Source organism: Hevea brasiliensis, chromosome 18 (genome assembly GCF_030052815.1).
Source record: "Hevea brasiliensis isolate MT/VB/25A 57/8 chromosome 18, ASM3005281v1, whole genome shotgun sequence".
NCBI classification, from domain to species: Eukaryota; Viridiplantae; Streptophyta; class Magnoliopsida; order Malpighiales; family Euphorbiaceae; genus Hevea; species Hevea brasiliensis.
In genome coordinates, this window is record NC_079510.1 from 7860367 (window position 1) to 7876941 (window position 16575).

General features: G+C 27.2%; 1 protein-coding gene across 1 annotated transcript; it reads right to left on the minus strand.

The window, feature by feature from the left end:
- Nucleotides 1-8459: 8459 nt before the first annotated feature.
- Nucleotides 8460-14591, minus strand: LOC110658857 (uncharacterized). The gene is made up of 4 exons (XM_021816623.2): nucleotides 14256-14591; nucleotides 13510-13613; nucleotides 13331-13415; nucleotides 8460-8725 (listed from the first exon to the last, which is right to left on the minus strand). The coding sequence occupies exons 1-4, from the start codon at nucleotides 14502-14504 to the stop codon at nucleotides 8639-8641; spliced, it is 525 nt and encodes a 174-aa protein (XP_021672315.2). The 5' UTR covers nucleotides 14505-14591; the 3' UTR covers nucleotides 8460-8638.
- Nucleotides 14592-16575: the final 1984 nt, after the last annotated feature.

Genomic DNA, 16575 nt, shown 5'->3' on the forward strand with positions numbered 1-16575 from the left:
AATTTAACATCTCAATTTTGAAATTTTTTTGATTTATTTAATTTGAAATCAAACTCAACCTAATATAAATTTAGAGAGAGACGATTTTCATAGTATTGAACTAAAATTTATTGATAGCGATATTGACATTTTTATTATTATTATTATTTAATCAAATTAAGTAGTTGTTTGCCGTTTTAAAAAAAGGAAGACAAGCTGTGGTTGTCTAGTTTAAGACATTGGAGAAAACAAGGAAGAAGTATGAGGGACATTGTTAGAATTGGCATTTCCAATTTGCAGGAAATTAATTGTTTTAACAAGAAAAAAATGGAATGTTGCTCCACCAGCGATGCCTACACAGCATTATTGTCGGGATCAATGGCTGCATCTAAGTGAAATATATATGCATACACGGGCAAGAATTTTTCATATTGGATTAATCCATATATTTGTTATGCGTAAATTACAATAAATTTATTGGAAATAACCAAGTATAAGAAAAATCATTTTTAATTTTATAAGTTATTTAAATAATTGATATTGGTAATTTAAATAAAAAAGATATAATTTATTTCAATAATTATTAAGAGTGTAGTCAAAAGAATAAAAAACGCTTTGATTGATCAAGAGCAAAGGTACATAAATTTTATTCATTTTTATAGGCTACAAAGTGTTTTATTTTTTTTATTTAATTAAAATCTTTTTAAAATTTTACTTTCTTTTAAAGTTACTAATAAGTGCAATATTGGGCATAGGTAGTAATTGTATATATATTGAACCTAAGATGCCCACATTCGAGTTGCTCCTCCCTTACGTATATAATAAAAAATAAAATAAAAATATAAGATATAAATATGACAATAATTTTAAATGAAATTGCCATAATTTTTTACTTTAAAATAAATGATTAATATTTAAGGGAATTTTAATCCTTCCCTTATTATAATTGTAGTCCTAGTATATTGAGTTTGCAAATGCACACTCTCTGAATTATTACATCCTTCATTTTATATTTAATTATTAAATTATTAATTTATATAATTTTTATCAATTTATTCCCCTTTTAGTCCATGAATTATAGATACAAATTAGCACATGAAACTTATATGAAAGAAACTCAGTGATATCTTTAATTTTTTTCACTTTCTGCAGTAACTAATTAATCAGATAAAGATAAAATTTAAAATGGTTAAGTAATTTTTTTTTTTAAATTTGTCATCAGACAATTATTATTTGATAATATTTATTTATATTTTATTAATTTATCACTTCATATAGAATACCTTATATAAAATTATCGTTTTATTTTATAATTTTTCCCCTTGCATGCCCAAGTTGAGCACCTTTTATCGCTTACGTCATTGCCTACGCCTCCTTAGCTTTGCATGTAATTTTTAGCTGCAGAACCAATGTTTCAATAAATCGCATAATGCGAAAGGGTGAGTATTCTGCGACCGAACCAAATTAAATTTTGAATTAACTGAAAATTTTAATTGGCTTTAATTATATTAATTAAAGTCAATTCAAATAGATAAAAAAAATTCATAACAAAAGATATTTAATCGGTTATTAATTATAATTGAATTAACAGAAAAAATATAATATATATTTTATATTGTTAATTAATTAAATATTAATAAAAAAAATACATTTTAAATATTTTTATTAATAAAAGAATAATTACAAATTAAATATTATTAATAAAATTATAAAAAAATATATTATTAATAAAAATATAATTAATATAAATTCGGTTATTTTGATTAGTTCTGTTATCAAATTAAAAGTATCTAAATCAATAATTGAAAATTTTTAGGATTACCAACAAAAAGCCGAACCAAACCAAACTCTCCCCTATCAAAATAACCAAATTTCATCTATTTAGTTCAATTATTTAGTTATAAACTAGATAAGCAATTTAGAACCTATAAAAAACCTTCCCCTCTTTGAAATCATTACACCAAAGTCCACAATGCCATGACCTAACTATGAACAACACTATTAGGACTTGTGCCGGTATAAGTCTCTAAAATTCATAATAAGCCTAATCATACTCAAACCGAAGACTGTGTTCATGAAGGAGGCCCAATTTTAGAAAATAAATGGATAGAGTTCGCCTATAAAATGGGCATCTCAGTGAGGAGTAGAATATACCCAACCTACAAACACCAATCGCATAGACTAGGTAACCTAGCTCAACCCTAAATCCATGTATAACATAAATATTTTATATTTCGCAATTAAACTAATTAATGTCATTGTGGAATTCTAAAAGTGATCAATAAAATATAAATTACAAACTAAGTAATAAATCCTGCGAAGAAGATTGTAAGGTGGACTCCAAATAACCAGTTCTCTCTATCACTTAAGAAAAATAGTTAAATATAAATGGGTATTTGATTCATAGAGTAATTTATTAAATATAAGCATAATTTCTCTAACTACTTAAGATTAATACAGCCTTAGGATATGATATGAATGTGTATCATAAATCAATAATATCATCCAATATTCTCACAAAGGAATAATTTGGAGCTATACACAAGCACTTAAAATACCATCCACATATATGGGAGTTGACCCATGCCTTAGCCCTCCCAAGTCTGCATACTTTCCATTATACTTGTCGCGAGAGTTAGCAAAATATAGTATCATACCTACTCTGTCAATCCATATCCAACCTTGTGAGTGTACACACACACACATACACAATAGGTGCATGCATAAGCATTCCAAAATATAGAATAATATTAAAACTCTAAACATAACCAATATCAAATCCACATATTGGGTGACCTAATGACTACTAGGTTGACTAGGAGGAAGAAGAAGATCGGTTTGATCACCTATACACATATATAAAGTAACATCAAGAATATACCACAAACAAAATAATATGTTTGAAAAAGATATCTAAGGTCGTTTTGAAAATTGAGCAGAGTTTTTTTTATTTCTAGAACCTAACCTTTTACAAGAATACACAGACATAGTTATAGCTAATAACAAACACAATCACCTTGGGCCCACAACACTTTTCACAATGCCTATTCAAGGCTTGCAAGATATTTTAATTAATAGTTATTTATCAATTCCGATTCAGGTGCCTAAACTTTTTTGATATCAAAAAATATTCATTTAATCTCAATAGATTCCATTTATTATTGCTAGTAGTCCTTACATTTAAAACTTATATTACCCAATTTCTTATGCTTGATTGCACTGTTTAAACACTGAAAGGATACCTAGCCTATTATGCAAAAGGCACCAACTTGAGTTCAAACTTTTCCTTACAAAAACTGCTTCCTAAAACCTGTGTAGTCAAAAGTGCTTGCTTAAATGTTGAAGTGCAACAGCAAATAGAAAGCGCTTCTACATACATTAAGCAGAGAGCATTTAATGAAGCGAGGGCTTTTTACACTTAATCGTATGCCTCATTGGTAGCACAAAGAAAAAAAAAAAGCATCACTTTTAGGGTTTTTATCTTACAAGGGTATTATGGTCAAAACATGACATTAAAGGTTTAAAACAAGAAAGTAAAATTTAAAGTACTAAAAAATAGGTCTTCTAGAGTGTTCTACTTAGTTGTCTTTTTTCCTTTTGCTGTGAGTTATTGGTGGCTAGGGTTTTTCACTTTTCAATTCAACTTGGAGATAAATTCTACACCAGTGATTCCAGTAGTTAGGTACGTATCTTTTTTTAATTGCCATTCCAATCTCATTTATCAATTTTTTTTTTAATTTTTATATTATAAAAATACTTCTTCTTACATCTTTTGTTTTTTTACTCCTTCTCCCCACCTTTTTCTTCTTCATGTTAAAAATAAATGAAATATGATGACTGATTTTTTTCCCCTCCTCCCTTTTGTTAAAAATAAATAAATCTACTTTTTTTAAAATAATTTTGCACTTCCTCTAACGAAGTGAACTTTTTTTTTTTTTTTTCGCTTTGCACTTTAAGCAATAAGATGATACATCCAATGACGGACGTAAGGAGGGGCTGGCAAGTTGGATGTGAGTATGTTTTTTAATAAACTCACATTTATTCCCCCTCAAAAAAAAAATCTAACAAAAGTGTAAAATAATTATATTTATTTATTAATTTAATTAAATAAAAAAAAATTAAATAACCCATATTCTAAAAATCTAAAATTTATTTGTATTGATTCAACTAAAAAAAAATTAGTGACTTATATTTTTTAAATTTCTTTCTAGTAATAAAAAAATTATTTTAAAATTGTGAATGAAACATATTAAAAGACAATAAAGAGGATATTTGTTTTAACTTATAAACTATTTAAACTAACTTTTATGCTCTAAAAATAAGTTTACCTATTTAATTATAATATTTTTTAGGCTTATAATAATAATAATAATAATAATAATAATAATAATAATAAGCCAGGGAATCAGCTTTTTATTTTAATGTTTATAAGTTATTTTGATCAAATATTTTATTGTATTACCCTCATTTAATTTTTAAAATTTCACCAGATATTTCTTTTAATTTTTTAAATAATTTTAACAATAAATGTGCTTATAAACTACTTTTTGCAAAATATATTAACAACTTATTAGGTAATTATAATTATTTTAATCAAATATACAATTATTTAAAATTTTAAATGCTTATAAGATTAAATTAACTTATAAACTAATCCAAATACCCTCTAAGTCTAATTGATACGTACAACATTGCCTCCTAAGTTTGAATACAAGACACCTTACATTTGTCGCTGGCCCCGCTAAGTTTAAATGCTATGTCCCTTAGTTAGATACATGCCTTTTAGTGCGCTTCATGCTTTGTAAATACATTTATTCATTTAACTCAAATTCAAACACAAAATCTTACAGACTTAGAGACTATTGTAGTACTATTCAACTAAAATTTATTGACTGTGATGTTGACATTTTTATTATTATTTGATCTATTAAGTAGTCCTTTGCTGTTATGTAAAAGTAGTAGACAAGCTGTTAAGTTGTTTAGTGTAAGACAATGGAGAAAACAAGGAAGAAATATGAAAGGACATTGTTAGAAGTGGCATTTCCAATTTGCAGGAAATTAATTGTTTTAACAAGAAAAATTGAATGTTACTCCACCAGCTATGCCTACAGTAGCATTGTTGTCAGGATGAAAGGCCTGTAGGGAGTAGTTATCGTAGAGATATAAATATAAATATGTGAATTTCATCTATTTTACAAGTAAATCTTGTAATGCATATATCTTATATTTATATTGAATTTAAATAAAAAATTTTCACATATATGTAATATATATAGGCAATGATTTTAGCGGATTAATCCATAATTTTTAATTCTCAAATTACATTAAATTAATTAGAAATAAATTATTACATCCTTAATTTTATATTAAATTATTAATTTATATAATTTTTTATCAATTTATTTCCTTTTAATCCATGAATTATAGACGCTTATCAATAAGGATGCCGACTAATGGACAAGCGAGGAAAAAGATTTGGCTGCGAAAAATATGAACCTTATATGAAAACTAGGCGATATCTTTAATTGTTACTTTCCAGAATAATTTTATCTTTTACAAAATAAAATTTATCTTGTTAATATAAGTACATAAAAATAGTTTAATATGATTTGATCTGATGATTAAAGATATATTATTTATATTATAAATGCTAAATTTAAATCTCCATTCTCTCAATCTCTTTATAAAAAAACAAAAGTCTAAAAAAACTACAAAAAGAACCATAGAATTTGAATCATTTTGAAGGATAGAGAAAAATACACTCTAAGTACACTGTAATTTAGGCCTTGTGAGACAAAGGGACTAACGACATAAAAAAAAAAAAAAAAAAAAAAAAAAAAAAGCTTAAACTAATGTGGCGCTAATATCAATGTCACAACAGTATTTTTAATAATTATTTTATTTTAACATCTAAATGTAAAAAGTTAAAAATACATGCCCTTAATTACAAAATATTTAAAGTGTTTTTTTTTCATTTTATTTACAAATAAATTATTAAATATTATAATTATTCAATATATATTTATAATATACAGAGAGATGGAGAAAGTTCTCCCCTCTCTTCCTATATATTATGATAATATTATCATTAAATAATTATATTATTCAAAGACCTATTTACCAAAATATAAAGATTTATTTATAAATAAAATAAAAAATTATATTTCAATATCATGTACTTTCGTCCTCCTCATTAAGAGGACGTAATACTTTTCATAAAACAATTTATTTTACTTACTCTAAATATTTAAAATATTAAAATATTAAAAATAATGTCCATAAAAGTTAATTATAATTGAAGTTTGCTTATCACTATTCACACTTTTCACACTTCAATTGAAACCAAACAGAAATATCGAATTTGATTAACTCGGTTCAGTTTTCCAATTATGATCAAAGTTTTCCTCATCCTTATAAACAATACGTTGTCTTGGTCTCTTTAGACATGGATCTATAACGTGTTAACACACTCAAAGTAACTTCCAACGGCTAGAGCGCTTTATTGATGGAAGTCATCCTTTATATTAAGCATTTAGAAAGTGAATTGGCAAAACGGATAGACAAATTTCTCTAAGAGGTTTCTGAACAAAGGATCTTGATTCCGTGTTACAACTTCTCCCGAAGGAACTCACCAATAGAAAAGGGAACTCTATGGACTTGCCTCTTCAAGGATGCACACAATGCACCGTGTTGCATCCTTGCATTTGATGGCGTTTGTATGACCGACCAAGCTTCAGGTAAAATCAAGCATAGTTATAGAAATCCTCAAGTTTGCAGGGGAGGGTTTGACAAAGATTAAGTATCATAACAACAACAATAATAATTAAGCCTTAATCTCAAACTAGTTGAGATCAACTATATGGAATATTTTTCGTCATTCAGCTACGTTAGACACCCGGTCCACAAAGATAAATTATCACAATTATGACAAAAGTTAAATGTATTACAAAAAAGAAAAAGAAAACTATGATAAAGTACTAGTTAATCCACAATTGCAAATAAAATTAAAGGAAATCAGACATGAAATGGTGAAGCTATTATCAACTGTAACAATTGTTCAAACAAGGAGCCAGAATGAGTTTAAATCGTTGCCAGAAAAAATTTTGCTTTGAAAAGATTGCAGAGGTGGTTTGACGAAGATAAAGTATCATAACAACAATAATAACAATAACCAAGCCTTAATTCCAAACTAGTTAGGATCGACTATGTGGATCCTTTTTCGCTATTCAGCTGTATCATGCACCAGGTCCGCAAAGATAAATGATCATAACTATGATAAAAATTAAAAGTATCACAAATGAATAAAAAACTATGACAAGGCATTAGTTAATCCACATGTGCAAATAAATTTAAGGGAAATAAGACACATGGTTTTAAATAATGGCCATTACGTAATGTAACAACATTTATTTATAGGTTTTTGAAGGCTCCGTTACTTGTTACCCCATTATATATAGGTAAATTCAAAGTTGCAGATGTGACGGCCATTACCGCTATTACGTAATGGTAACTGCCGTTATTTACCGTTAAGTAATGGTAACGGCCATTACCTCAATTATGCATGTGCCAAAAATAACATAAACATGCCTTTTTTAATTTTTTTCCTTTTCATTGTCCAGTTGCTCTAGTCTTTCATTGTTGTTGTTTCTTTCATGTTCTCTCAAAAGTTGACCCAAAAATTTCTCTTTCTTCAGATCTCTCCCTTATTATTTTCTAAAATCATCATTAAATACCTCTATTCTCCAAATCTACTTCTTGCAAAAGGTGAGTTATTTATAGTTTTTTGCTATTTATTTTAATTATGTGCCTTGTTTTTTACATATTTGTTGAAGAAAATGATTGTTGATGTTAGATTTCTTATTAAATTTATCGTTTGAAGGATTAGTTTGCATGAAATAAGGTTAGTTTTCTACTATATCTACACAATTGTTTTAACTATAAATTGTTTAATGCTAATGATGTCTTAAAATGATAAATTTAATAATCTTTATTTGATGTGTTTGTGCTTATTATATAATTGTCTATCTTATTTTTACTTGTATCTATCAATATCTAATTATTATATGAACTTTGCAAGTTTTTCAAAAGAAATTTACATAGTGCCAAGCCATTACAGTCATGTTACAGCCATTACAGGCTGTTTTTGTTACCTACGACCATGACCACGATCGCAACTGCAATTTAAAACCATGATCCGAAATGAAACAGTGAAACTAATATCAACTGTTACAATTGTTCAAACAACAAGCCAAAATGAGTTTAAATCGTTGCCAGGAAAATTTTTGCTTCGAAAAGATTGCAAAGGAGGGCTTGACAAAGATAACGTATCATAATAACAACAACAACAACAACCAACTTAATCCCAAGTTAGTTGACATCGACTATGTGGATCCTTTTTCGCTATTCAACTCTATTAGACACTAGGTCCGCAAAGATAAAGTATCATAACTATGATAAAAATTAAAAATATCACAAACGAATAAAAAACTATGATAAAGTATTATTTAATCCACATCTGCAAACAAAATTAAAGGAAATCAGACATGAAATGGTGAAGCTATTATCAATTGCTCAAACAAAATGCCAAGATGAGTGAAATCATTGCCAGAAAAACTCTCTCTTAAAACATTTGCCTCACCTTTGAATATTCGCAACAATTCTAACAGAAATTAAGTTTCTTCATAACTTTGGCATAAGCTGCAGGGACAGTAGAAGGCTGTCTCAGTCTCCGTTTTGATTTCTTTGACTGCATCAATGGCCAAAAATTTATTAATTGCAAGTGAAAACAGCCATCTGCACAAGCTATTTCACACGAGCTACAATTATCAACTTTTAGATTAGATATGATAAGCTTCATTACATTTAAACAACAGCACAAATTAATTGTATATTAGCAATATCAGATGCTAAACAGTTTTATATAAATTGCTCAATCCATAATAGAATATACAATTAAGAAGATAATCCTGAGAAGGAAAAAGTGAGAGTGAGAGAGAGAAGAAGAAGAAGAAGAAGAAGAAGAGGAGGCAGTTCCCATTAATTTACTCAAAATTGTCACTAGAACAAAATTTCAAGTTGCATTTTATACAGATTCACAGTATTGGAATATTGAGGGCAAAATGCAATAGTTGCACCCAATTTTGTCATAAATTTATTGAAAAGAATCAACAAAATAACTCAAAGGTGTATTCTATGGTCACTTGGTCTAAAACAAAGTAAAACTATTTTGTTACTGAAAATAAGGTGATTTAACAAAATTTTACAATTTATCTCATCAAGTTTTAGTAAAATAGTACTTTTTTTCGGTAAAATAGTCAATTACGGAAAATTTTATTAACTTAACGGAAAAAAAAAAATCTTCAATATCTTAAGTTATTATATTTTTTGCAACATCTTAAATTTTAATTAAAATAATAGATATTAAATATGAAATGCTAAATAAGTATGTCTTATTTAATTTTATTTGTAATATTTTTTAACTTTATTTAAAAAATATTATATATGTTCTTTTATGTAATTTTTTTTCCGTTAAGTTAATAAATTTCCCGCAATTAACTATTTTACGGAAAAAAACATCATTTTACAAAAATTTAATGTGATAAATTGTAAAATTTCATTAAATCATATTATTTTTCATAACAAAATAATATTTACTTTGTTTTAAACCAAGTAATAATAGAATTCACCCAACTCAAATCAATAGCTTAACTAGAATATTATAAAATCTACAAACATATTTACCCATCAAACATCTAAAACATCTATCACATAAAAATAAATTTCAATTTTCTAGTTATAATTCACTTATTCATTTATTTATAAACAAATATGCAATAACAATATTTAAAATTTACAAAGTTTATATAAATTCAAAAACAATATTCAACAGAAACCATTTTTGCTTTAGGTGAATGGGCTGACAGCCCCTTTCATAAAACTCTTGTTTTTTAAGAAATTGGGGAAGCTTGAATAACCATTATTCAATTTAAAGTAAATTACTAAACCCAACCGACATATTTCCATTAATCCAATTTGGTTTTTATATAAATTCAGTTTACTTCAATTTTGAAAATTCAATAGTTTGGTTAATTTGATTTAGTTATCACCTTTTGAACTCAAAAAAACTGAATGACATTTTGAATTTTGTAATTGATTTTATTGCGGTACTCTTAAAAGATTTGATATATTTTAATATCTATTTTTATCCAAAATTAAAATCTAACTCAAATTATGCACTTATATTAGGGCTAAATGGTAAAAGCCTAAAACTGAATAAATCAACTGAATCATATTATACTATTTTAGTTCAGTTAATTTGGTTTAATGATATTCAGTTTGCTTTGAATTGGTTTTTAAAGTTAATTATTTTTAGGAATTTATGGACTGAATAAGCCAAACATATCAAGCTTAAATAAGAAGGTTTACTATATTTAGGCTTCAAAATAAATAAGCTCCATCACGAGCATTTCTCATTTTTATTTTTAGCTCTTCCTCTCTCCCTTCTTTTTGCCAACAAAATATTAGTTTCACCAAGGCTTCATAATTAGTAGCAATTATATAAGAAGCATGAATGAGGCTGTATCTATATTAAGGTAGCTTAAATTGGCATGTTAACATCATAGTTACCTAATTTGCTCCTCCCCCCTACAAATCACGATATGGATCGCGCATCTCAGAATGCAGTTCTTCGGCTTTCTAAATTGCCTTGGAATGCGATCTGGATTGCCAAAATTGGCATTCTAGCTATTGCTCTCCATTTGATTCTCCCCAAAAGAGGAAGAAGAAGCAGCGACATCCAAAACCAGAAGAACAAGGAGGAGGAGCAGAAATCACCGGCCAAAAAATTTGAGCTGTTTTGATTGAGTGTGAATATGTTTTTTTCTTTTTCTACACTAATAGGTAGACGTATACGTGTTGTGACTTTTCCTTTTCTATGTGAGTGGATTAGGGTAAGTATTCTTTGGGTTTAGAAGTATTTAATATATAATAAATATTTTAATATATTATTGAAAAAGTAAAAAATTTTAGAAATTATAAATACTATTAATCATTAATTATATTTTAAAATATTTAAAATTATATTATTTAATATTTAAAAATAATAATAATAAAATGAAATTTCAATTTCAAATAATATATTTATTACGATAAAAAAATCATATTAATTAATTATTATATTAAATTAATACTTTTATTTTTTTATAAATATATTATGCTAAGTAAAATTAAAAAATAATTAGATATAAATATAATTTATCTATCACGAATTGAATTAGCATAATGCGAGCCAAATTAATGTACCGCAAACTGAATTGACGTAACAATTAAGTTTACCCCTTGCATATCCTATATTTCATTAAGTAGCGTATCGCGTATCACGTACCCATACAACGACTCAAGAGTACCGCATTCCACACAACTATAGTTAACATAGATAGACAAACTAGGTAGGATATAAACTATTTGACTAGAGTCCATTCAAAATTATCCAAGTCAAACTCTAAACCTAGTTCTACAAATTAAGAAAGAGATAGAGAAAAGAGGATTTAAGAGGTTTGAAAGTTTCAAGTGGACTTTAGACCATAGTTGAAAATTCTATTCAACTTACCTAGTCAATTTAGTGTCAGCTTAGCATAGACCATTGTTGTTAAAGGGGTACCTCAAGCACGCCTTAGGTTCAAGGCTCACAAAGCTCTATAGGAGAAAGGCAGCAGATTTTTACAAGTCACTCGCCTTATGCACCTAGGTGTGCACCTTGTTCAAGCATAAGGCTTTAGCAAGGCGCACCTTCTTTATTTCCACCTACAGTGAGCACTTTCATTAGCAAAAGACACTACCTAGTACCATAGACTCAGAATCTGCCGATCTGCTAGAATCTCGCCAAAATTAGTGTTGCCAGTGAAAAACAGTTACCAAAATCTCATCAAACCACCAAAACCAAGATTGCATACCGCACATATTTCCATTTTCAACAATCATGCTCCTTACCTTGTTTTAAATCCTATCCAATTATCTCTCGCATCTTTAATGCTTATTGGACTTCTTTTTTCTAGTTTATATGAAATTTTCAGGATTTTTCTGAGATTGATTCTATGTTTTCTTTTAAGACACTAACAAGCTATTTAGATCATTCATTTCTTTATTATTTTCCCTCTATTTCTAAAAAAAGAAACACTAACATGTTACTTAGGTCCTCTATTTCTATGATATTCAAAATGCTTTTCTCCCCTTTTTCCAAACAATACTAACAGTGCCATTTGGGTTTGTTTGTGGAATGTGGATATAAAAAATTTGGGATTTGTTTTTGAATGTTCAAATTTTGGGTTTATTTTATTTTCTAACAAGCTCTTATATTGTTCTCTTAAAGAGAAAAATTGATATTAATGGTGTGTGTGTCTATATGTATATATATGCATGCTTATATGCTTATTAATGCATTGTAGATCTGAAATGTTTTGGAAACACAGAAACTGTGTTCAAGTCAAATTTCTGCACTTTGTAGGCACAAATTTAGGGATGAGATAAAATGAGATGAGTCCACCTAAAAATTCATTCTAAAGTAATAAGAAAACATGGGGCGTGTTGGGCAACCTAAACTCAACAATTTAAAAATGAAAATATTCAGAGCTTAACTTTTCAAGCTTGCTTAGTAATACATTTGTTCCTTAGCTTTTAATTTCAGTTTTCAGAACTTATTTTTGAAAACCACTTAATTTTAAACTGTACTTAGTAGTTAAAGTGTTAAACTAATGAAATGACCATATATTATGGCTCTCATTCATTATCTCACCACTATAACCATTATTCCAATCACCATTACCATCATTGGGAGATGCCATGTTTGTCACCAATGCTGCAGATTAACATCAACACCACTCAACTCAACATCAACACCCCCATCTAGTTATATCAACACCACTAATATAACTAATTAAAATCATAATATTTTACTTTGAATTTCAACAGTTGCAAATCCATTCTAACTCAGCTCCTAATTTTTTCAATATTAAATTTATTTAGTTCTCAAAGTCTTATTGCACTGAAATTATTCAAGTATTGAATTTTCAGCACTTAATTTCAGTTTTACCTAAGGCTACCTTATTCTTGCGTCAAATATAGTGGAGAAATTATGTCATGTGACAGTAAACTTGACTAAAGAAGGGTGGTTGTGCAGCTATGCTATCCCCATCTTGTCTAGATATCAAAGGAAGCTTATGGCACGCAAAGTGGAACTACCCCACAATTTGAACAATCAGGAAACTACAATTCTTTTCCATTTATATACGTCACAAAATATCAACTGAATTTCACAAGCATATAAAAGAAACATTAAAAAAATGAAAAGGCTTACCTTCAAGTGTGCATTATGATTCTTGCCCTCCCTCCAGCGTCTGATAGTCCCATCATTCATTGTCCGAAATCTGTCCTTGTAGGACCTGATCAATTCAAGTTGAGAGCAAAATATTCAACCAGATACAGAAATGCTTAAAGAAAAAGAAATAGGAGAATGACTATGATGATTAAACCTACGAATAAAATTTTATTTTGATTTTCTTGACTTTGGAGGTGACTGGAGTCATTGGCTTCCTCTTCTTTCGGCGCTCCCTTGATGAAACATGACGCACGTGCATCAACTGAGTTCATATCAAAAAATTATGATTATCTTAGGAAAAAGCTTGACAGTCGCAAAATGAAAAAGTGAAGATACTTAAGATTCAATGTCAAACTAAAATCAGATGGAAAGAACGTAAAAGAGACCTTGCCACTGGCTTTTTATTCAACTTAAAATTTCAAGATCTCTCTCATGTTCATAAAAACATAATGAACAAGAGACAAATAGCAGTCAATAACGGTTTTAGGAATTCCCCATGTCTTCATTGTTTTAGTTAAAACCACTACAGACATTTTTACACTAAAATAAGATAACTTGCCAGGTTCCTTGACTTACTGATCAGCAGAATTACGAAGAAAGAAAATTTAATATATAAAAATGGTTTCATGTTTCAAATAGAGTATACCAAAGGCCCAAATGGCTGTACCTAATTTACTACAACTTCCAAGTTTCAAAGTTGGTTCCCTCTTGGCGGGCACTTTTCAATAACAAAACGGGAAAGAGAGAAATTGGCATCCTAAAACCTTCACATCTCAATTTAATTTGGGCGAGAATAAGTTTTCATATCATAATTAAAAAAAGAAGCACACATTTCTTTTGTGACATTTCCTCATACATCATACAGACAAAACAAAACAAAAGGAAGAGAAACCCAGAAACTTACAGAGAGAAGGGCTGCAGAAGGAGTCAATGGCAATTGAAAAGCCGCAGAAGGAGATTGGAACAGATTCGGTGGTGAAGATGTGTTAAAAAGTTGGTTGCTAAGGCTAAACTTTCGCGAAGCTGATGTGAAAAAGAGAGGTTGGCGAACTTGTGAAGAAGTGTGTAGGAAGCGATGAGATGAGGAGAAGGTGGTCAGGGTTTGGGTTGATTGCCCGGCCAAAGAGCGGAACTTCGCACATAATCTCTGCATTCTTAAATTTTACGGTTGGTTCAATAGGAGCGATGCACTTATAGGTTTTTTTTGGCAATTCGATTCAGGGATCGTTTGGAGGTTGGAAAAAGAAAAGACATCAGAGGATTTTTTTTTTTATTATTGTTATTTTTTATTTTCTAATAGTTTGCTATTTAATCCTAAATTTTGGTCTGATTTAGTTTCTATGTATTAGAAATTAAATAATTTAATTTTTTATTTATATTTTTATTTAATATTATTTTTAATTTTAATTTAAATAAAAAAATAAAAATATATTTAATTTAATTTAAAAAATTTATTATTTAATATTTAAATTTTGACTAATGTTATAATTTGATTAATATATATTTTTTAAATTGAATAATTTAGTTATTGTATTTAAAAGTTACTAAAATTATTAGAATTTGTATTTTTCTTATTAATTTTTTTTCTAAATTCTTTTTATAAAATAGAAAGAATAAATTTATTTGATAATAATTAATTCTAATAGAAGGAAAATATAAATAAGATATTAAATCTTTCAATTTCTAAAATATAGAAATCAAATTGTAATATCAATCAAATTTCATGTGTCAAATAATAAATTTTTCTTAATTGAATAAGAGTATATTTATTTTTTTTATTTTAACTAATAGCAATGTTAAATGAAAGGATCTCTAATTTTAATGAAAATATAAGTGAGAGATTAAATTATTTAATTTTTAAAATATAAAAACCAATTATAATATCAGTCAAAATTTAATGACTGAATAGTAAATTTTTCTTTTTGTTAAAATTGTAAGAAAAAAATGTACTTTTAGTTTTTTTTAATTACACTCTATATTAGTTAAATTATTAATTAAATATTGTATTTTAGAGATATTAATAGGAGTAATTATAATATAAATTTATGATTATGTAAGTAAAAAATAAATAAATTATACTGAATAGTATTTCATTAAAAAACAATTTGGATGGCTATCAGCTTAAGAATTGTGGGCATACCAGATACCATGTGTATCAATTGTACACTTTTTTGACAATCTAACTAGACTTAACACAATTTCATCAAAATTTCAATTAAAGAAACTTAAAATTATATTAATTGTTGAAAATTTAAATATAAGTCTTGCAAAATAAATGTAAGGCTAAGAAAATAAAAAAAACAAATAAAATGAAAAATACATAGACTTCTAGAGTTTATTGTTATTTGATTAATTGAGTGGTTAGTGTGTTGGGACCTTTTCATATTGTAATGTATCTGATTTTTATAGTTCTACATGTTTGAAAGACTCTAAAATATATTTTACCACGTTCTACGGTTATTTGCAGTCACCGGCCTATTTCTTGAAATTACTTAGAATCGTTATAAATTGCTGTTAACTTTCTTATATCAAATAATTGTTCAGTAATCACTATTAATTCACTTATTAATTATTTTAGATCATAAATTAATTAAATTAATTCTTAAATTTAAAAATAATTAATAAATAAAATAATTTTTATCAGTGTAAATAAATAGTAAATTAATAAAAAAACTATTTAATAATTATAATTTTATAAACTATATATATTATTAAACTATTATTTTATATAAATTATTCTATATGAAATTATCATATTGTATTATAAATCATTATTTTCAATTTTTATCAATTATACTCTACCATCATCTATGCCGTTTAATTGGCTTAATTACATCAACCGAGTACTTTCAATTTTATACTTACAGTTAAAATAAAATCATTCAATTTAATTTTTATTACAAGAAAAATCCTCTCAAGATTTCGATATGAGATTGACTAACTGCTTACATATTATGTTCAACCTGTCATTTTAAAATAAAAATAATACAAGATATTACTAATATTCTCTCCTCATGCTCATGAAAATATTTTTCACAAATCTTCACCATTAGTAATCTGTGATTGTATATTCCAAAATTAAAAATTGCAAATTTTCAAAATTAGTACAAAACAAATAAAATCAATAACCCCACCAACGAAATTACCAACTTTGTGAAAAAAATAAAGGAAGGTATACTAAAATAATATCCATTTAAGTAGTATCAAGCGAAGTTTTGCCTACC

What these genes read in the sequence shown, in the direction of transcription:
- LOC110658857 (XM_021816623.2), bottom strand. Translation starts at nt 14,504, where the DNA reads ATGCAGAGATTATGTGCGAAGTTCCGCTCTTTGGCCGGGCAATCAACC. An exon ending in CTTCTGCAGCCCTTCTCTCT is followed by an intron (nt 13,614 to 14,255) that starts GTAAGTTTCTGG and finishes ATATGAACTCAG; the next exon opens with TTGATGCACGTGCGTCATGT. An exon ending in ATCATAATGCACACTTGAAG is followed by an intron (nt 8,726 to 13,330) that starts GTAAGCCTTTTC and finishes CCATTGATGCAG; the next exon opens with TCAAAGAAATCAAAACGGAG.